The sequence below is a fragment of the Muntiacus reevesi genome, chromosome 13 (assembly GCF_963930625.1).
Source record: "Muntiacus reevesi chromosome 13, mMunRee1.1, whole genome shotgun sequence".
Classification (NCBI taxonomy): domain Eukaryota; kingdom Metazoa; phylum Chordata; class Mammalia; order Artiodactyla; family Cervidae; genus Muntiacus; species Muntiacus reevesi.
Genome location: NC_089261.1, coordinates 39,711,378 through 39,730,086, shown reverse-complemented (window position 1 = coordinate 39,730,086; position 18,709 = coordinate 39,711,378). Strand labels below are relative to the sequence as shown.

The 18,709-nt window shown below is 36.7% G+C and overlaps 1 protein-coding gene across 1 annotated transcript in view; it reads right to left on the bottom strand.

Annotated features, from left to right (window-relative positions):
• Positions 1 to 18,709, bottom strand: part of FAT4 (FAT atypical cadherin 4) — a 174,135-nt gene that overhangs the window by 54,824 nt on the left and 100,602 nt on the right. The window contains exons 5-6 of the mRNA XM_065904930.1: positions 16,765 to 17,687; positions 15,944 to 16,118 (exon numbers count right to left, since the gene is read on the bottom strand). Coding sequence (XP_065761002.1) covers positions 15,944 to 16,118; positions 16,765 to 17,687 — 1,098 coding nt within the window. The remainder of the gene's footprint in view (positions 1 to 15,943; positions 16,119 to 16,764; positions 17,688 to 18,709) is intronic.

The following is an 18,709-nucleotide window of genomic DNA, read 5'->3' as shown; positions in this document are numbered from 1 at the left end:
TCCCTGGGTCAGGAAGATCCTCTGGAGGAGGAAATGGCAACCCACTCCAGTATTCTTGCCTGGAAAATCCCAAGGACAGAGGAGCTTGATGGGCTACAGTCCAAAGGGTTACAAAGAGTTGGACTTGTTCGAGCACGACAACACAACAAAGACATATCTACAACAGACTTCTCAGATGAAGGACGCAAGTTACCTAGTCCTTGGTGCACGCAGATTTCAGATTCATGAAGTAGGTATTACTATTTAAGTTTTTTTAATAAAGAACTTTCAACTCAAAGAATTTAAACAACTTATTTACATTTAGCCATAGTGGACAGAGCCTTCCCTGGTGGCTCAGTGGTAAAGAATCTGCCTGCTAATGCAGGAGACTTGGGAGACGTGGGTTCGATCCCTGGGTTGGGAAGATCCTCTGAAGTAGGAAATGGCAACCCACTCCAGTATTCTTACCCGAAAACCACATGGACAGAGAAGTATAGTCCATTGGGTCACCAAGAGTCAGAGATGACTTAGCGACTGAACAATAACAATAGTGGACAGAAGGAAAGTCAACTCTGAACTCTTAAAAAAATATATTTTCTCTGTTCATTAGGCTCAGATAAAAGTATGCCACTCTTACTGCAGATGTTTTACTCATTATTATTGTTATTGATGTACTTCTACCATATTCTCTATTGTTATAAAATAATTGAGAGCAGAAATTATTGCTTAATTCATCGTTATCTAAACCCATAATGCATAGGTTGTCTTCAATGTTTATTAAGTTCTCCTTTGACTCTATATATGGAAATCTGATCTAGTGACTACATGGCTGAAAGTTCAAAAAGCTGATCACTTCTGGGAATAAATATAGGTTTTAGCCTAAGGCTGGGGTCAGAGAACAAAACTTCTGACAAAGGTCACCATTTTGGAGATAGTCTATTACTTATAACAGAGGGTCCCAATTAATCCTGAATCCCATGAGAGGAATCAGAATACTAGGGGTCAATATTTTGCTTGGATAGATCTGATAATGATGAATTATATAGGTTGTGGCGTAATAGGGCAAGATTACTCAGTTTCATCTGGAATTGATTTATGAGAACCAGATGCAATCAGAAAGAAGTAGAATGTAAAGACATAGACTCCTGATAGAAGACAGTGAGCCAATGAATGGAGCTGAAGATACAAGTGAAATGAAAGGAGAAAATCTCAGAAATTTTTAAGTATAGAGGCAAGCAACATACAGGAGACATGTGAAATGCAATTGGAAGTCAGATGATAAAAGGAAGCTCAAATTCATTTTGTAAAAATATTTTGTATTTTATATATCATACATCTCTGTGTGTACATCAGTTCAGTTCAGTTCAGTTGCTCAGTCGTGTCTGACTCTTTGCAACCCCATGAATTGCAGCACACCAGGCCTCCCTGTCCATCACCAACTCCTGGAGTTTACTCAAACACATGTCCATCGAGTCAGTGATGCCATCCAGCCATCTCATTCTCTATTGTCCCCTTCTCCTCCAGCCCCCAATCTCTCCCAGCATCAGGGTCTTTTTCAATGAGTCAACTCTTCGCATGAGGTGGCCAAAGTACTGGAGTTTCAGCTTCAGCATCAGTCCTTCCAATGAACACCTAGGACTGATCTCCTTTAGAATGGACTGGTTGGATCTCCTTGCAGTCCAAGGGACTCTCAAGAGTCTTCTCCAACACCATAGTTCAAAATATATATGAGAGTAAAAGTGAAAGTGTTAGTCGCTCAGTCGTGTCTGACTCTTTGCGACCCTATGGACTATAGCCTGCCAGGCTCCTCCATCCGTGGATTTCTCCAAGCAAGAATAATGGAGTGGGTGGCCATTCCCTTCTCCAGGGAACCTTCCTGACCCAGGGATCAATCCTGGATCTCCTGCACTGAAGGGGGAATCTTTACCATCTGAGCCACCAGGGAAGCCTGTATATATATTTTATAAAGTATATATGTGTATACATATATACTATGGTGGTTCAGTTGCCAAATCGTGTCCGACTCTTGCGACCACATGGACTGTAGCCTGCCAGGCTCCTCTGTTCATGGGATTCTCCAAGCAAGAATACTGGAGTGGGTTGCCATTTCCTTCTCCAACATATATACAATAAATATGGGTAAATAGATAGGAAACTGCTTCAATTTTTAGAGCAACAGCAAAAAAATACATGATTCTGAAAAGCATTTTTTTAAATGTGTAAAACACATCACACACACACACACACACACACACACACACACACACATAAAGATTATTCACAGTTTAATCTTCTGATAGTCCATTACACTTGCGTAGTTCCAAACTTTGTCTTGAGTCATATTTTATACTCTTAAACTTGGGAAATGATTAAACTGATATTGCTTTTGAACACTGGTGGCTTAAAAAGATCAAACATATTAGAATAAAGTTCAAGGAAACCTAAAATAAGACTTTAAAAAGAAAAATGTTTCAGGCAACTGCTCTATCAGAAAATTCATCTTCAAAGTGTAATGAATGAATCTAAAGATCTAATTAAAGTTCTAACTGCAGGCATTTTACATATTTAATGTTAGTCCCCATAAATTAAACATACTTTCCTGAAACATGAGAAACTATTCAGCCGCATTAGAATTTTTGCTTAACTGAAATCTGTTGCTTTGCCGCAAAGTTGATTTCATTCTTAACATCAAACATTTGGTGAAACAGTCCTCTGACTGGGTGTATTTGTTGTAATAAAGTATTACCTTCTTTTTTATACTTTGAGTAAACATGTTTCTCACAGTAAGTAAGCCATCCCCTGAAAAGGTATTGAAACCAACCATTCAGTATTGACTTTAAATTATGTGATTTGACTTAAATTTGAATCCAGAAAATATGTGAAGCAAGTAAATATGTAGTAGGATTTAAATATGACCAATAGCATTTATCTTAAAATTTTCATTTAATAATATATTACCACTAATTAGTTCTACAAATATGTTTATATAAATTAGGCAGGTACTCAACTTAGGTAACATTTTATTTTTTATCGTTTCTCAGGAATCTTTATCAAAACCAGTTTCCTTTTTATAAATTCTTATACTAAAGAATCTGCCTGTAATGCAGGAGACCCAAGTTCTACCCCTGGGTCAGGAAGATACCCTGGAAAAGGGAATTGCCACCCACTTCAGTATTCTTGGGCTTCCCTGGTGGCTCAGAGGTTAAAGTGTCTGCCTGCAATGAGGGAGACCTGGGTTTGATCCCTGGGTCGGGAAGATCCCCTGCAGAAGGAAATGGCATCCCACTCCAGTATTCTTGCCTGGAGAATCCCATGGACTGAGAAGCCTGGTGGGCTACAGTCCACGGGTTCGTAAAGAGTCAGACAGTACTGAGCGACTTCACTTTCACTTTCAATATTCTTGGAGAAGGAAATGGCAACCCAGTCCAGCATTCTTGCCTGGAGAATCCCATGGACGGAGGAGCCAGGTGGGCTACAGTCCACAGGGTTGCAAAGAGTCAGACACGACTGAGTGACTTCAGTTCAGTTCAGTTCAATATCCTTGCCTGGAGAATTCCATGGACAGAGAAGCCTGGTGGGCTACAGTCCATAGAGTCACAAAGAGCTGGACACGACTGAGCAACTATCGGACTAAATAGAGGTGACAAAACTAAAGAAAGAACTTAGCAATGTTATGTAAGTAAGACTGAAAAATTGCTCATAGTGTGAATGTAGTGAATGTCACTGAAATGTACACTTAAAAATCATTAAAGTGGTAAATTTTATGTTATATGGATACATAACTTTTAAGAGTTTACAAAATAATAAAACATGATGTAAACTAAGTATTTTATCCCCCACATAAAGTATGTGATAAAGACTTAATTTTGGAGAACATTAAAAAAAGAACCCTAACAGCATATGTTGAAACTCTGAAATACTAGAAGCAACCACCAAATTCAAACTATAGCCTGCATCCTGCCTACTTAGTGAAACTATCAAATTATATATCTTTGGAATAATTATCTAAACAGGCTACAAATTAAGATTAAGTTAGAAGATTTTTGTAAAGGAAAAATTCCTCATACTAAGCTTATATCATTTCCTATTATATTTAATATTTATCCTTTATGTAATATAAACATTCTCTTTAATATTTCAAAGTTTGTTTCCATTTCAAAGTTCGGTTTCCTTCATCTACTCAGATTTATATCTGAAATTAAGTAAATGAGACATAGACTGAAATTACTTCATCAAATTTTAATTCTATGCAACATGATAGCAATTCTAGCTATTATTTATTGGAATTTTGGAAGCTTGATCATCTTTCTTTTTGTATTTTTATCTTATGACTATACAAATTAAACACTATGTAGGAAAAGTTGTTTCTACTATAGTGTAGCTGATTTAAAGAATATTATATAAATAAATGATTTATGATAACACTTTGTCATCAATGGGTTTTGTACTAAACTTATTTGAAATAAGAGGAAGTAAAACAATAACCAGTTATGAGCCTTGGAAACAAAATTCTCATCTAAGACAAATATTCCAGTGGAAATAACCAAACTTCCTTTGACTCAAATATATAATTAAGTTAAATGCAAGTGATTTCTGGTAACTGACGATTACCCTAGCACTGTTTGATTTATGGAATCATTGATGTCTTATGGAAAGTTTTCAAGCGTTTTTCATTATTAAGAATGTTCATCATAACAGACAAGGCAAGTTCTTCTTCAACATCTTCCCACAAATAATACTGACAGAATGCAGTCTTTCTGGAACATTTAAAAAGCAACTCTCCTCAGATGTAAAATGTCATATTCCACATTTCTGACCTCTCCTGATTATAGAGACATTTGCAATGCAGTGACCCTCTAGCTGAACAATGTGACAAATAGTTTTCATTCAAAATGTCATCATAGCTTCAGCAAGAAACTAAGCATAGTGATTAGATTTTAGGATTAATTTTTGCAAAAGCATCATGTTTCCCCTTCATTAAAAAGTAATTTCCAATCCCTGCAAAGAATGAAGTTTATCCCCTCTTTCAATCAGATGATAAATGCCCTTAATTAGGGATGCTAATAACTGAAAATTTCCCCTCAGACCTATTAATTATGCTGACACATAGTTCACTACTAGACTTTTTGGCCAAATCTATTGCCAGAATATCTCTTTAGCCTGTTAGCATATTAGACCGAGAACAGATAAATAAAGGTAATATATTTAATTTGCGCACAATTTAATCTCCCACACCCCAATTAAATGCAAATAACACAGCCCAATTGTATCATACATATTGTATATTCTAAGTATAGTATTAAACATTTGCTTTGCACTCCGTAAAACTCCGTAAAGCTCTTGGATATGCATTTCTTGATTTGAGAACAGCAATCCTTTGATTTTGAATTCATGAATATTCTTATTTTACTTGCTGTTTCAATGGCAGAGAACTGAATGTTATTTCTCTTTTTTTGCTGCAAAAACCATTTCTCTTTTTAATATAAAATGATATTTCATCCAAAGAGAAGAAACTCATAAACGTGGTTTACGTGAAACATAATATGTTAGATGAGCTAATCTGTGGGCAAGACGAGTCATAGTTAAGAAATGGTCTCCTTGATCAGGTTTAGTGGCTTCAGATTCTGTTTCTACTGATTAACAGCTGCAGGTCTGGGTCAAGTTGTTTACTTCTCTAATACTTAGCTTTGTTTTTGTTTTTCTTTTAATTAATAGTATCGGAATCCAATTTACAAGGCTGTTGTGAGATTGAATCAGATCCTATAGTAAGAAATCTGGTGCAAACAAGCACTCAGCAAGGACAGAATGAACATTGTCTAAAGTTTGTCCACATAAGTTGTATCTCTACTCAAACGTGTTTCCGGAGAACTAAACTTTTATATCTACCTGCCATCTCCACTGGAGATTTCATAATATCTAAAATACAGTATATCAAAAAAATAATGTAAGGAAAATTCAACCTAGAAAATATTTCCTTTTCCTATCCCCAAATTTCTCAGGCCAGTACTCTAGGACACATGCTTGATTTGTTTCTTTTACTAATTTCCTACACCTCCAATTCCATCATCAAGTCCTAGTGGCTTAACCTTCAAAACGGATAAAATATTTAGCTCTTTCACACCTCCTCCATACTGTAGCCTAATTTCAAACATTCTCAAGCACTGCTGTCATGGCCTTTTAATCACCATCTCTATTTCCACTGAGGTTTTCACCACTGACACAAAAACCAGATCTCTTTTCCACAAAAACAGGCCACTCCAAAATTCCTTGTTGCTCCCTTGTCCAAAGCTTTAACAAGACTTTCCTTTTCTCTTTGAATAAAAGTAAAACTTCTTTCCCTGGCCTAAAACACTGAGATGATCCAGCCTCTGCCTAATTCATTTATCAAGACTTTTCCTTTCTTTTATTCTAGTAGAGTCGTCCAGGCCTTCCAGTTGTCCTTTGAATAAAGGCAACCTGATCCCTGTCTAGGAACCGTTTCATCTGCAGATTTACCCAGATTTTCACATTTCACTGACCTGACTCTACTATTAAAAATAATACCTCCAATTCCTTCCTCTCTAGCCACTTAACCTGCTTTATTTAATTACATAGCACCTCATATAACTCCCGACCTATATATTACATTTTGTCTATCTTTCTGACTAGAATGTAACTTTTGTGAGGACAGAGACTGTCATTTTTTCACCACTATATCTCTAGTTCCTAGAAGAATCCCTGGTAGAGACTGCTCCACACATGCTTCGTGACAAAACATTATCCAGATGCTTGTTACACATTGACAGCCCATAGAAGCATATGAGTCTCATTGACTCTAATAATACTTCACTTATAAGATCTATTAAATTAACATTATAGTTTGGTTTTAATAAATGCAAATGCAAAATGACAATTGGTTGGAATAATTGGCAGTATTATCATCTTCTACCTGTAAAGCATAGTGAATTTTTTATATCTTCTCCTACTTAGCAATTTAATTTGAATAGTGCCTAAATTGAAGCTTGTTCTCAAACAATCAGTATTGAAATTACTGATTCCAGTTGATTTGACACCACTTAAAATATTTTGAAACATTTATTTATGTATTTGGAAAAAGAAAAATAACAGAATGCTTTATTCATTAGAGTACAATGGATTGCATATTAGAAGAAAAGCTTTCTTAAAATTGTGCTTTTTTGTTTTTTTTTTTTAAATTGTGTTTTTGGAAATTTATGTTTTGCAAAGGGTAATCAGATTCTGATCTTTTTTCAAATATACCATAAGTGAACAAGGGCTCAGTTGGAAGGCAGAAATCCTGGATATTGTTCTTGACTCTAATATTCTCTGGGTCTGTAAGCTCTGGCAAACCGCCTAATTATTCCAGGCCTCAATTTTCTTATCTCAAAAATAAAGGAAATGGACTGGCTCATTTCCAAGAAGATTTCTGGCTATAAAATTGGCATTTTAAGTCAGATTTTTCTCACTTAGGATTTTTCATATACAGCTTTCTTTTAAAATCCTTCCATATTACACACTAGGTTATTATAACTTCAATAACCCCTTATAGTTACATCTTGTTTTACTGCTTTCTCGTGTACTAATTCACTTCCTTTAAGAGTAGTAGTAGATTTTGATAGGTCAACGACTATGAATTTATTGGTGAGGGTAGAAGATCACCGAAGGTTAAAAAAATTCTGAGACTTGGGAAAATTCCATGGATATATATCTATTGGAAATGCTTATCTAAACACCAAAATCCTCATCACAAAATAAGTAAAATTTTTCACATTACGTTTATGTAAAGAATCATAGGCCTTTATCATTAAGCTATGTGAAGTCAAATACCACATGTGGGATATATATAAAAATATATATAATAAACTATATATATATATAATTATTATTAATTTTTGGTAGCTAAAAAGGTATTTGGCGTTTTGGGAGATATGGGAGGCTCACACTTTTTTGCTGTGGGAAGTTCAGATATAAAAGTATTGCCAAATGCCGAAACTCTTCCAAAGCACAGTGTCCGTTTATGCAGATTCTGAGTCAGTGAGCCAAACCAAGAAAAGGTAGGCAGCACAGCACGTCACAAAGTAGAGATAAGACCTACCTAGAAACATCTACTAGATAATAGAATTGAATAAAAGCCAGAAGGTTCAGGGGAGAGTCATGAGAATATAGCTCAAGCAGTATTTTGAAGCATTTGAAACTGAATTAAAGCCATAAAACGCTTCAGTGGGTCTTTACATATGACTGCAATTTATCACATCACACTAAACACCACAGAGTCTTAAATGCTTATGCTGCTTTTCAAAGCAGGGGTCAATTTGAATGACCACAATCAGTGTAGCAAAAACTTTTGGAATTTCAGCGATCAGTTAAAAAAGATTGGCACTTTTCCTTTCTTGGTAGGTCCTTTGAAAAATCTGCAAGTGATAAATACATAATAATAAATTGTATTTAAGTATGGTAAATAAATATGAAATAATAACTGCAAATTAAAATAACAGGATGTGATCAGTTGATAAATAATTATGATCATTTTTCACTCATTAAATGATTCATTCATTCAACAAATGTTTATTCAGCAACTGCTATATTACACATTCTGTTCTGAGTGTTTCTGGGAATTCAGTTTTGAGCAAGACTTAGGAGCTTCCCTTGTGGCTCAGCTGGTAAAGAATCTGCCTACAATGTGGGAGACCTGGGTTCGATGCAGGGTCGGGAAGATGCCCTAAGAAGGGATAGGTTATCCACACCAGTATTCTTGGGCTCTCCTAGTGGCTGAGCTGGTAAAGAATCTGCCTGCAATGCAGGAGACCTGGGTTCGATCCCTGGGTTGGGAAGATCCCCTGGAGAGGGAAAGGCTACCTGCTCCAGTATTCTGGCCTGGAGAATTCCATGGACTGTATAGTCCATGGCAAAGAGTCAGACATGACTAAGCAACTTTCACTTTCACTTACATGATACTGGAAGTATGACAGCTATTGATGAGGTAATCAAACTGTAGCCTGCCAGTTTCCTCTGTCCGTGGGATGTCCCAGACAAGGATACTGGAGTGGGTTGCCATTTCCTTCTCCAGGGGATCTTATCAACCCATGGATGGAATCCACATCTCCTGCTCTGGCAGGCAGATTCTTTATTGCTGAGCCACCAGGAAAGCATTATATTCTATATAAACATATAACTTCAAATAGCAATGAATGTTTAAGAATAAATTCACAACAGAGCAATGTGATAGAAACATTGGAGAGATGGGAAGTGGGACCTATAGACTGACAGTCAGATAAATCCTCTCTGAGAAGTTGACGTTTTACTTAGATGCAATGACAAAATGACAATGATACAGATATCGCCTGTCCTCCCCCATTAAAAAATGAAAAAAACAAAATAGCCAGCTACAAAGTAGAACATTCCAGACAGTGAGAACTACAGGTACAAATGCAAAAGGGCCAAGGATGAGAAAAAGGTTGGCATTTTTAAAGGGGCCAAATTAACTGGCACTAGCAATTTGCTGTCACTGTTTAGCAACTACTCTCCAGAAGTAAGTCACCTGATCCGTAAGCTTGCTGATTTCTGTAGTGTGAATACTACACCAGCTGATTTCAACCAAACCAATGTGGAGATACTGACCAACGGTGAACATAATAGAGGCAGCAGCGGATGATGACCGAGGGGTCAGATAGTGGACAGGGCCAAGGTCATTTAATGCCATGTGGTCAATGGTAAGAAATTTAGTTTTTATTCTTGGAAATCATTGAATGGTTTTAATTAAGCGACAGGGCATAATCATTTAACTTATGACTTTAAGGTTCATGAGCTCTTGTTGGAGAGCATACTGTGGGGGAGAAAGGCAGTTAGAAAGCTATCTCATTTGCCCTGGCTTGGACTAAAGTGGGGGCTTCCCAGGTGGCGCTAGTGGTAAAGAACCCACCTACCAATGCAGGAGACATAAGAGATGCAGGTTCAATCCCTGTGTTGGGAAGATCCCCTGGAGGGGGGCATGGCAACAGGCTCCGGTGTTCTTGCCTGGAGAATCCCACGGACCGAGGAGCCTGGTGGGCTACGGTCCGTAGGGTCACAAAGAGTCAGACACGACTGAAGTGTTTAGCAAGCACACGTGCACGCAGACTAAGGCGGTGGTGGTGGAGATAAAGAAAACTGGGTCAATTCAGGACATTTTGTGAGTCAGAGTCTAGTTGTCAATGGACTTGTTGAACAAAGTTTGCCTTGAGCAGTTGTGAAACTGGGGACAGAGAACAACTTATGGAGATCAGGATGATAAAAGTCAGAAATTTTATTTGACCTTACTAAGCTTAAGATGTCCAACAAATATGCTGACTAATATTAATAGCTAAAATAAGTCATTTCCACATTTATTCCTGCTAATACATTTTTCATGTAGGAATTAGTGTTTCCATCAAATAGATAATAATACAAAGGTAACCGCCCTCCAATGTAGGAGATGTGGATTCCATCCCTAATTCAGGAAGATCACCTGGAGAAGGAAATGACAACCCACTCCATTATTCTTGCCTGGAAAATCCCATGGACAGAGGAGTCTGGTGGGCTAGAGTTCAAAGGGTCGCAAAGAGTCAGACACAGCTGAGCGACTGAGCACACACACACAGAGGTATCTTGTTCAATGTCATGTACCTAAAAACTGTCAGAGATGGATTTTGAACCTCTTTTTGACCATAAAGCTATGTGTTTACCTTTATAATATATTCCCATTTTGTAAATTAATTCTTAGGATTAATTTTTTGAAAGTATACAGCTCTGGGTTTCCCTGATAATTCCCTGCTACTTATGGTACTTAAAACATATTACTTAATTTATTGTACTTATGAGAAAATGGTAAGGAAAACTTTTGGAAGGAAGGATCCTCTGGAACAGAATGTCAAAATGTGAAGGACAGTTACTGCTTTAGGGCCAGCTCCCCTCTTAGGATGAACCACATCCTGCTGGGTTCTCTGCAGTAACTTCATGACTACACCTGGGTTGAAGCCTTACCCTCCTGGGGGTGTCTACTTGGTATATATTTCTAGAAGAAATAACAATGAGTAATTTGGACTGAAGGCAGAACATCCACACTTTTTACTATATCAGTTGAACAAAATATTATCTTTAATTGAGTTGTCGCCTCACCTCTTTAAATTAATCTTTAGTAAGTAAATCCTATGGGAGAAAAAAAAAAAGTGAGGTAGAATTGTTACCCTCTGTCCTGGTTTTGTTATTTAACAGTGCAACACTTGGTCCCACACACATAGGATGGTGTGCTCGTATTCATTTTAAGCAGTAGACAGGAGTCCTTAGAGAGCTTCCAGATGTGCTACTCTACAGCCCTGCAGTCAGTAAATAAAAATACAATGAAAGTGGAATGCTAATATCTTCTCCACAAATATTCAAAGATTTAGAGGTCTGCTGATAAAAATAAGCTGCTGCTTCAATTGCTGCCATATTGCCAAAGTTGACCCATCTTTGGGTTGCCATCAGGTAAGAATTTCAAAAGAGCAAAGGAAAAATGATTTGTGAGCTAAGGAATAAAACTGTCAAATTTTTTTCTTGTTTCGAACACTTTGATATTTTCCTGGTTCTCAGAACACTGCCAATTTGAGAATAACCTGGCATCTGGGAACTAAAAGCTGCCATATTTTTCTGAATTTTCTCATGTCATCTACTAATTTGACTTTTAAATCATGGCAGTGAATAAGTATTTTAAATCCTGTGTCAGAGACTTCATTCCTGGAATATAAAACTGCAAATTCTGAAGCCTGATATCTGAAGCTCTCACACTGTTCTACACAAGTGGATACTGATGACACTGGAAATATAGAAAGGAATTGGATATAAAATTATGGTCACACATGAGTTTTAATAATTTTAAAAACATTTAGTCCAACATACCTCACAATTTCTGATTGTGATTCATATTAATGTGATTCATATTAAATGATCTCCATACACCTACTTCAATACTTCTACTCCTGTGTCCTCATAAACCACCAGTCCGTCTCAAGACAACCCCACAAAAAAGCACTCATAAAAATCTGTAATTTGGGGAAATTTTCAAGTAATTATCTAATTTCCAAGACTGCCAAAATACTCTGACCAAGGGACCAATGTCCCTGAATCTCATTCATGCCTCCCACCATGATTCTTAACATTATGTTTAAGGCCCTGAATGACAGATATCCACACAATTTCATTTTACTGATAATCTGAACTGTCACTTTCTAATAACTCATAGCTCTCCTATCTCAATATTGGATAGAATATAAACACATTTGGTCTTCACATTTTGCATTTAATGGCAACAGTACTTCATAGAAATTAGAGTTGTACTTGCATTATTTGTCCTTATAGTAACAATTTTAGATCTCTAATTTCCCCTAGGATCGTGGCTGATGGCATCATGAATCCACACAGTCCAGCTCCCTGAAAACAGGACTTGGTTCTTGCAAAGTCTGCATATTTAGACAAATGCTCTAATGAATCTTCTCCTTGTGAAAATTCCTCTCAACAGGCTGACTCACCCAAGCGTACTAGAAGAGAGCACTTTTAACTCTATTATTTCCAGTTTTCTTTCCCTCCCTTCCTTCCTTCTTTGGTCCCTCCCTACTTCCCTCTTTCTTTCTCCCCCTCTTTTTTTTCACTTCCTTCCTTCTTACCTTTCTTTTTCTTTCATTTTTTTTCCCTAATGAAATGTCATTTTTATGCTGTCACATTGATGAAGAAGCATCATTACAAGTGGTGGTTAAGTTTGCCGACTGCCCACAAAGTCCTCCCTAACCATAATTTGGCTGACCTACAGTTTTTAATGGTTAAGCACTGACCATGCAATCTATTCTTTGAAAGTCTGAAAAAACTGATACCACAATAAAAGTTCTTAATGTAGTAGTGCATAAAATGAAAAAATATGAGTTGCAATTTTTTAAAAATGTTTTTTAAACAACTGATACATTTTAAAATAAGACTAATTAAGTAGTAAGGAACAGGGTAGCCATTTATAAGAATTTTTGAATGTTTAAAGTGCATGGATCACAATTCATTAAAATCATTATATACACAATGTGTTAGGCATATTTAACACATATCATTATCAGTTAAACATTGTAATAAACTACTTTGTAATTACTAATATCCCCATTTTACTGAGAAAATACTGAGATTGAAAGAGATGATAGAAGGAAAAAAAAGAAAGAGATGATAGATTTTTGTCTGAATCACAAAATAAAATTTGAGGGAACCAGAATTTAAATCACTGTCAGTTCAAATTTAAAGCTTTTAATCAGTATATTACATAGACAATTATTGGGTTTACTTTGCAAATAAAATTATTTTGGAAATTAATATACACTTTTCAAATTTTACTTTACCTCAACACTAAAACCTTCACATTGACTAAACCTGGAAGTCAGATACACTAGGGTGTGAATCTTACTCTGCTACTTCTTGGCTGTGTGTGTGTGTGTGTGTGTGTGTGTGAGTGTGTGTGTGTGAGTGATCAGTTGTGTCTGACTCTTTGCGACCCTATAGACTGTAGCTCTCCAGGATCTTCTGTCCATCCAACTTTCCAGACAAGAATACTGGAGTAGTTTAGCCATTTTCTACTCCAGGGGATCTTCCCAACCCAGGGACTGAACCCACGTCTCTTGAGTCTCCTCCATTGGCAGGTGAATTCTTTACCACTGTGCCACCTCCTGAGCAAATGACTTAATTACTCTGAGGAGTTTACTAATAGTAGAGTGGAAACAAAAACACCATAGTCTCTGAGATAATAAAGTAATGTGTAGAAATGGGTTAATATCTGTGAAATCTGGCAAACTGCATGACTCAGATTGCCAAACGTCAAAAAACAACCATTCCCTTCCCCTGCACAATATCCCCCTCTTGGCTTCCACAGGCACACAAAAAGGTTTTTAAATTCTCAGAATGATCTGATTGAAAACAGGCACTCTTGTCTAGATGTCCACATTCTTCCTCTGACATGGCTTTTGACTTAGAATGTTCCAAATCACAAATCCCCTGATGGAGAATTCTATGAGTGGTGCCCTGTCCATCCAGGGGGACCCTACACTGCATCTCTGATCCTCACGATCACACTCTGCTCCTCGCCCTGGGATGACCTTTGTGTGACGCACCATTTTGTGCAGCAAGTTTTATGGTGACGGATGCCTTAGCAGCCAGATTCCTGGGTCTGGTTCCTCCTCCCCCAAGTGATCTCCACAAAGACTCTGCTTCTGGGAGTGCCTAGAATCGACTGCACATATCCAGCAACTGCAGAGGAGAGCCGAGTCGGCGGTGTTTTCATTATAAAATCTCGCCTCTAAATATCTGACCCTCTACTAGTTTGTACTCCTCTTTATCCTTTTCTTTTCTCCAGATGACTCTTGAAATACCGGATTGACCTGAGCCATGTGGCAGGGACTGCATTTGTCACGTGAGAATGTTTATCTCCTGACCGAGAAGTACTGCCGACACATATAATGAAACATGTTTCAGATCAACTTGGTTTAAGTTTTATACGGTTACCACACTACATTCTGCTCATCATGGCCTGGGATTTTATAGTCTGCATGAAATATAACACAGCTATTCACACAGATTAAAAAAAAAAAACCAAGAACCATGCTTTCTTTCACAATGCCATAGTGTAAGATGATTACATTCCCAAAAGTAAATGGCAAATAATACAGACAGAGCCATCTTGATAAATAACAACGGCACTATCATTCACATACTTAATATACATTTATAATTAATCTTCAAATCTCCTTTTATATGAAGCACTGACATGAAATTGCATACTCTGAAATTGGTCACAAATAACAAAAATATCACTCAATTATATTCATCAAAAACATTTCAACCACAGTAAACACAGTTCATTTGAAAATTCAGAATAATTCTCCTATAGCAGTAGCTACACATCTACATAAATATCCATATACCAAAAATGTCAGTCCTTTGAGGTTCCAACAAATCTGCCTGGTCTTAAAACAATTTCAACAAATTAATAAAGAAACGTCAACATTACTAGCTTCCTCAATAATTAAAATAGTAAGTTTTAACAATTTTTATAAATGAATTTTACATAAGGACAATGCTTCATAGTTCCCTGAGACTTTTGAAGATCAATGATTCATTCATTCATTCGTTTATTCAACACATATTTAAGCACGTCTACGTTCTTCAAGGCACGGAAGTGCTTTAACAAATTTTAGTTGTTTCAGCTTTGAATTAGAAGTGTAAAATAAAATAGTGGTTAATAGTAATGTTACTTTTTGAATAGACTGTATTTTATACTACTTGCTCTACAATTTTATGCAATTACTGTTTCCAAACAGTGAGAGCTAATGTATACTGCTTTTCTTTCTCCCTGTGGTAGTTTTTTTTTTTTTAACATTTTTATTTATTTATTTTTTCATTTATTTTTATTAGTTGGAGATTAATTACTTTACAATATTGTAGTGGTTTTTTACACTGCTACTCAGTGAAAAGCCAGGTTCTCACTGACACCCTTTTTGGAGTTCCGTGGGGCTTCATCAGATGCTTATTATATCTACTTATGGCTTTGCAGAACCTACAGGACTCATGAAGTAGATACTCTGGATCCACTCTCTTATCTCCACGACCAGTTAGAACCATCTGAATTTTTCAAAGCTAAGGTACTTGAAATGTCCACAGTCAAGGGGCAGAGTATAGAGTCACCCCCAGAGATACTGGGTCAGCCTACCAGGCAAGGATATATTATGTCTTATAGGAATAGAGCTTTCTTTGTAATGTGCTTAAACCCTTCCAATTTACATATAAATGTCATAAAGTGATCTATGTTCTATAAAATGATGTGGATACAACTGAAGTTCCAAGCATTAGTAAATTTCAAAGGACATTTAGTTTAGTGGTAGATAAACATACTTCCATTTACATATATTATGAAGAAAATTTTCACTGTCGAACAAGGTTATTACAGATTTACCTGAATCTGTAGCTGTGATCAGCAAGACAAAATGTTCCTTTGTTTCACGGTCCAAACTCTGTGTTACTCGAAGTTCTCCACTAGCTGAGAGAGTAAAAGCATTGTCGTCATTACCACCGAATAGAACATACGAGAGTTTGCTGTTGGAACCTTGATCATCATCTCTTGCCACCACCTACAGGAGAAAATAATACAGGCCATGAAAGTGAGTAATACTCACAAAATGTATATCATGAAATAATGTGTATTATTAAAAATAAGTCTATTATTGAAAATAATAGGGTAGAGCCATACAGACCAATATTAAAAGGTTTCAGAGACATATTTGTAAGTTTTAGGTAAAATATGAAAATGGCACAGAGTACAACATATAATTTGTATAAAACCGGGTATAAAATCAACACATTGTATTTTTGGAAGACTCCACAAAAAATCTGTTAAAAGCAGATTCATCCAGGTAGTTGGATTTGTAAAGAGGGAATGAAGAGCAACGTTTGTAAAAGTTTTCAAATTTTAACATCATTTTATTTTCTTAGAATAATTGTTACAGTGAAACAAAATTCAAAAATGCACGAATGCATAAATGTGTGCAGCAGAGGTAAACACAAAAGGATATAATTGAAATACAATATTTCATCTACAAGGAAATCAACAGGTCCTTAGGCGTAATTTTCATAAACCTGTCCTTTTCAAGATCTGCTGTATCGGCAAGTAAGCATTTTTGGACAAGAATGAGGAAGAGAGTGGGGTAGCATGACCACTGTAACTAAGTGGATTGTCTTACAAAGAGCACAATATTTGTTTGATTTAAACATACTTACCTGAAGAACTGTTCTGGGTAATGTTCCCAGATTCTCAGGGACATTTACAGAATATGGAGATAGCTCGAATATGGGGACAAAATCATTAACATCCAGGAGAACAATGCTGACGGTAGAGGTATCAGTTCTGGGAGTGCTGCCCCGATCTGTTGCCTGAACAGTCAAAGAGTAAGTAGGGGTCTTCTCGCGATCCAGAGGCTTAGCCACGGTGATTGCCCCTGTGACTGAGTCGATCCGAAATTCCTGATTGGCATTACCATCGACAATGCCATAGCGGACCTGTCCATTTGTACCTTCATCTCCATCTGCTGCGAATACTTGTATTATGTCCGTTCCAGTAAGTGTATCTTCATTAATCTCCACTTTATACATGGCCTGTTCAAAAACAGGGTTATTATCGTTGATGTCAAGTACCATAACTACCACCTCTGTAGATGAAGACAGAGATGGGTGACCTTTGTCCGTAGCCACCACGGTGAGCGTGTAATTGGAAACCTCCTCTCTATCTAGCTCTCCAGTGAGCCTTACTTCTCCGCCGATGGTCCCGATAGTGAACTTACTTCCCGAAGGGTTCAGTAGGGTGTACTCAATGTAGCTGTTTGGGCCGCTGTCTGGGTCAGTTGCTTGTGCTTTGAAAACAATGGTATCAATAGGTGTATTTTCTGGAATGTAGGTCAATTTAGGGGAAAGAAAGGTTGGGGGGTTATCATTGACATCCAGCAAAATAATGGAGATTTGAGCAGTGCTTGTGAATCTGGAGGCTGGAAGCTGGGGCAGGTCATGCACTTGAACGACCAGATTGTAGAAGGACTGACTCTCCCGGTCCAAAGGTTTTAGAACTTTCAATACCCCATTCTTGTCAACTGTAAACTGCCCAAGGCTATCACCAGAAGCAATGCTGTAAGCCAACTGGGAGTTGATGCCTGAAATGGAAGGGGAAAAAAATTAAATTTTCTGAACTAAATGCTGATTGCAAACTAAACTGCACCAAAAAATTCATGATATGAACCTGTGTATTTGATACACATGGCCTCCAAACACACCCTATGAATGATTTCGCCACAGTTAATTTTCTTTCCAAGGAATACATAACCCATAACTCTTTTCTTGGTATCATTTGATTTAAAAAGATGTTTACAATCTGGTGAACAAATGATCTATATACTGCTGGCTATTTACCAAGGTGTTGAAATGGTAAATTACAAAAGTAAAGAGGAAAAAAATATACTAGAGAGCGGATATTTTTCTATACATTTCTTTATTGCTGTCACATAATTTCTGAGAGTTCAACATTAACAGTGCCACACTCTACTACTAGCCAAACATTTATCACATTAGTAATTTATTGAGGCCAACACCAATTTTCAGAGAATGATAATAAAATTTTCTGATATATGGCATTAGTCATGGATGCTTTAAGTCTACTTTTACATTTCTTGGCAGAACCAATAAATACTTTTTAATTCCTATTAAGAGTCTGGCTAATACCTCTGAGAAAATAATTCTTTTTCAAATTTTATTATGTTTATTTACTGTGGTTTAAAAGTATTTTTGAAGGAAATGTTAGCAGTAAATGTATGCATAAAAGACTCCAAATATGAAGATTCACACTATTATTGGGCTATTTTTAGATAATGTTTTATCAGTTTTTCCCAGGAACATATGTCACATTTTAATTTAAAAAGGCATATATAAATCATTTCAGAAAATGATTGTAGACATTCTTCTAACAGAGATGATGTGGAGAATCGCTCAGCCTATTCATGAGTTTAGTAAATAATTTAAAGCTAAATTACAGATAAGCAGTGCAAACACAAAGAAAAATTATATTTCCTGCCCCAGAATGGCATTTTCTTCACTGTCCATAATGTCATGTGTATTTTTATGTTTTATCATAAACATGCTGGGCAATTATAGGATCACCTAAGAATTTCTAAGAAACATA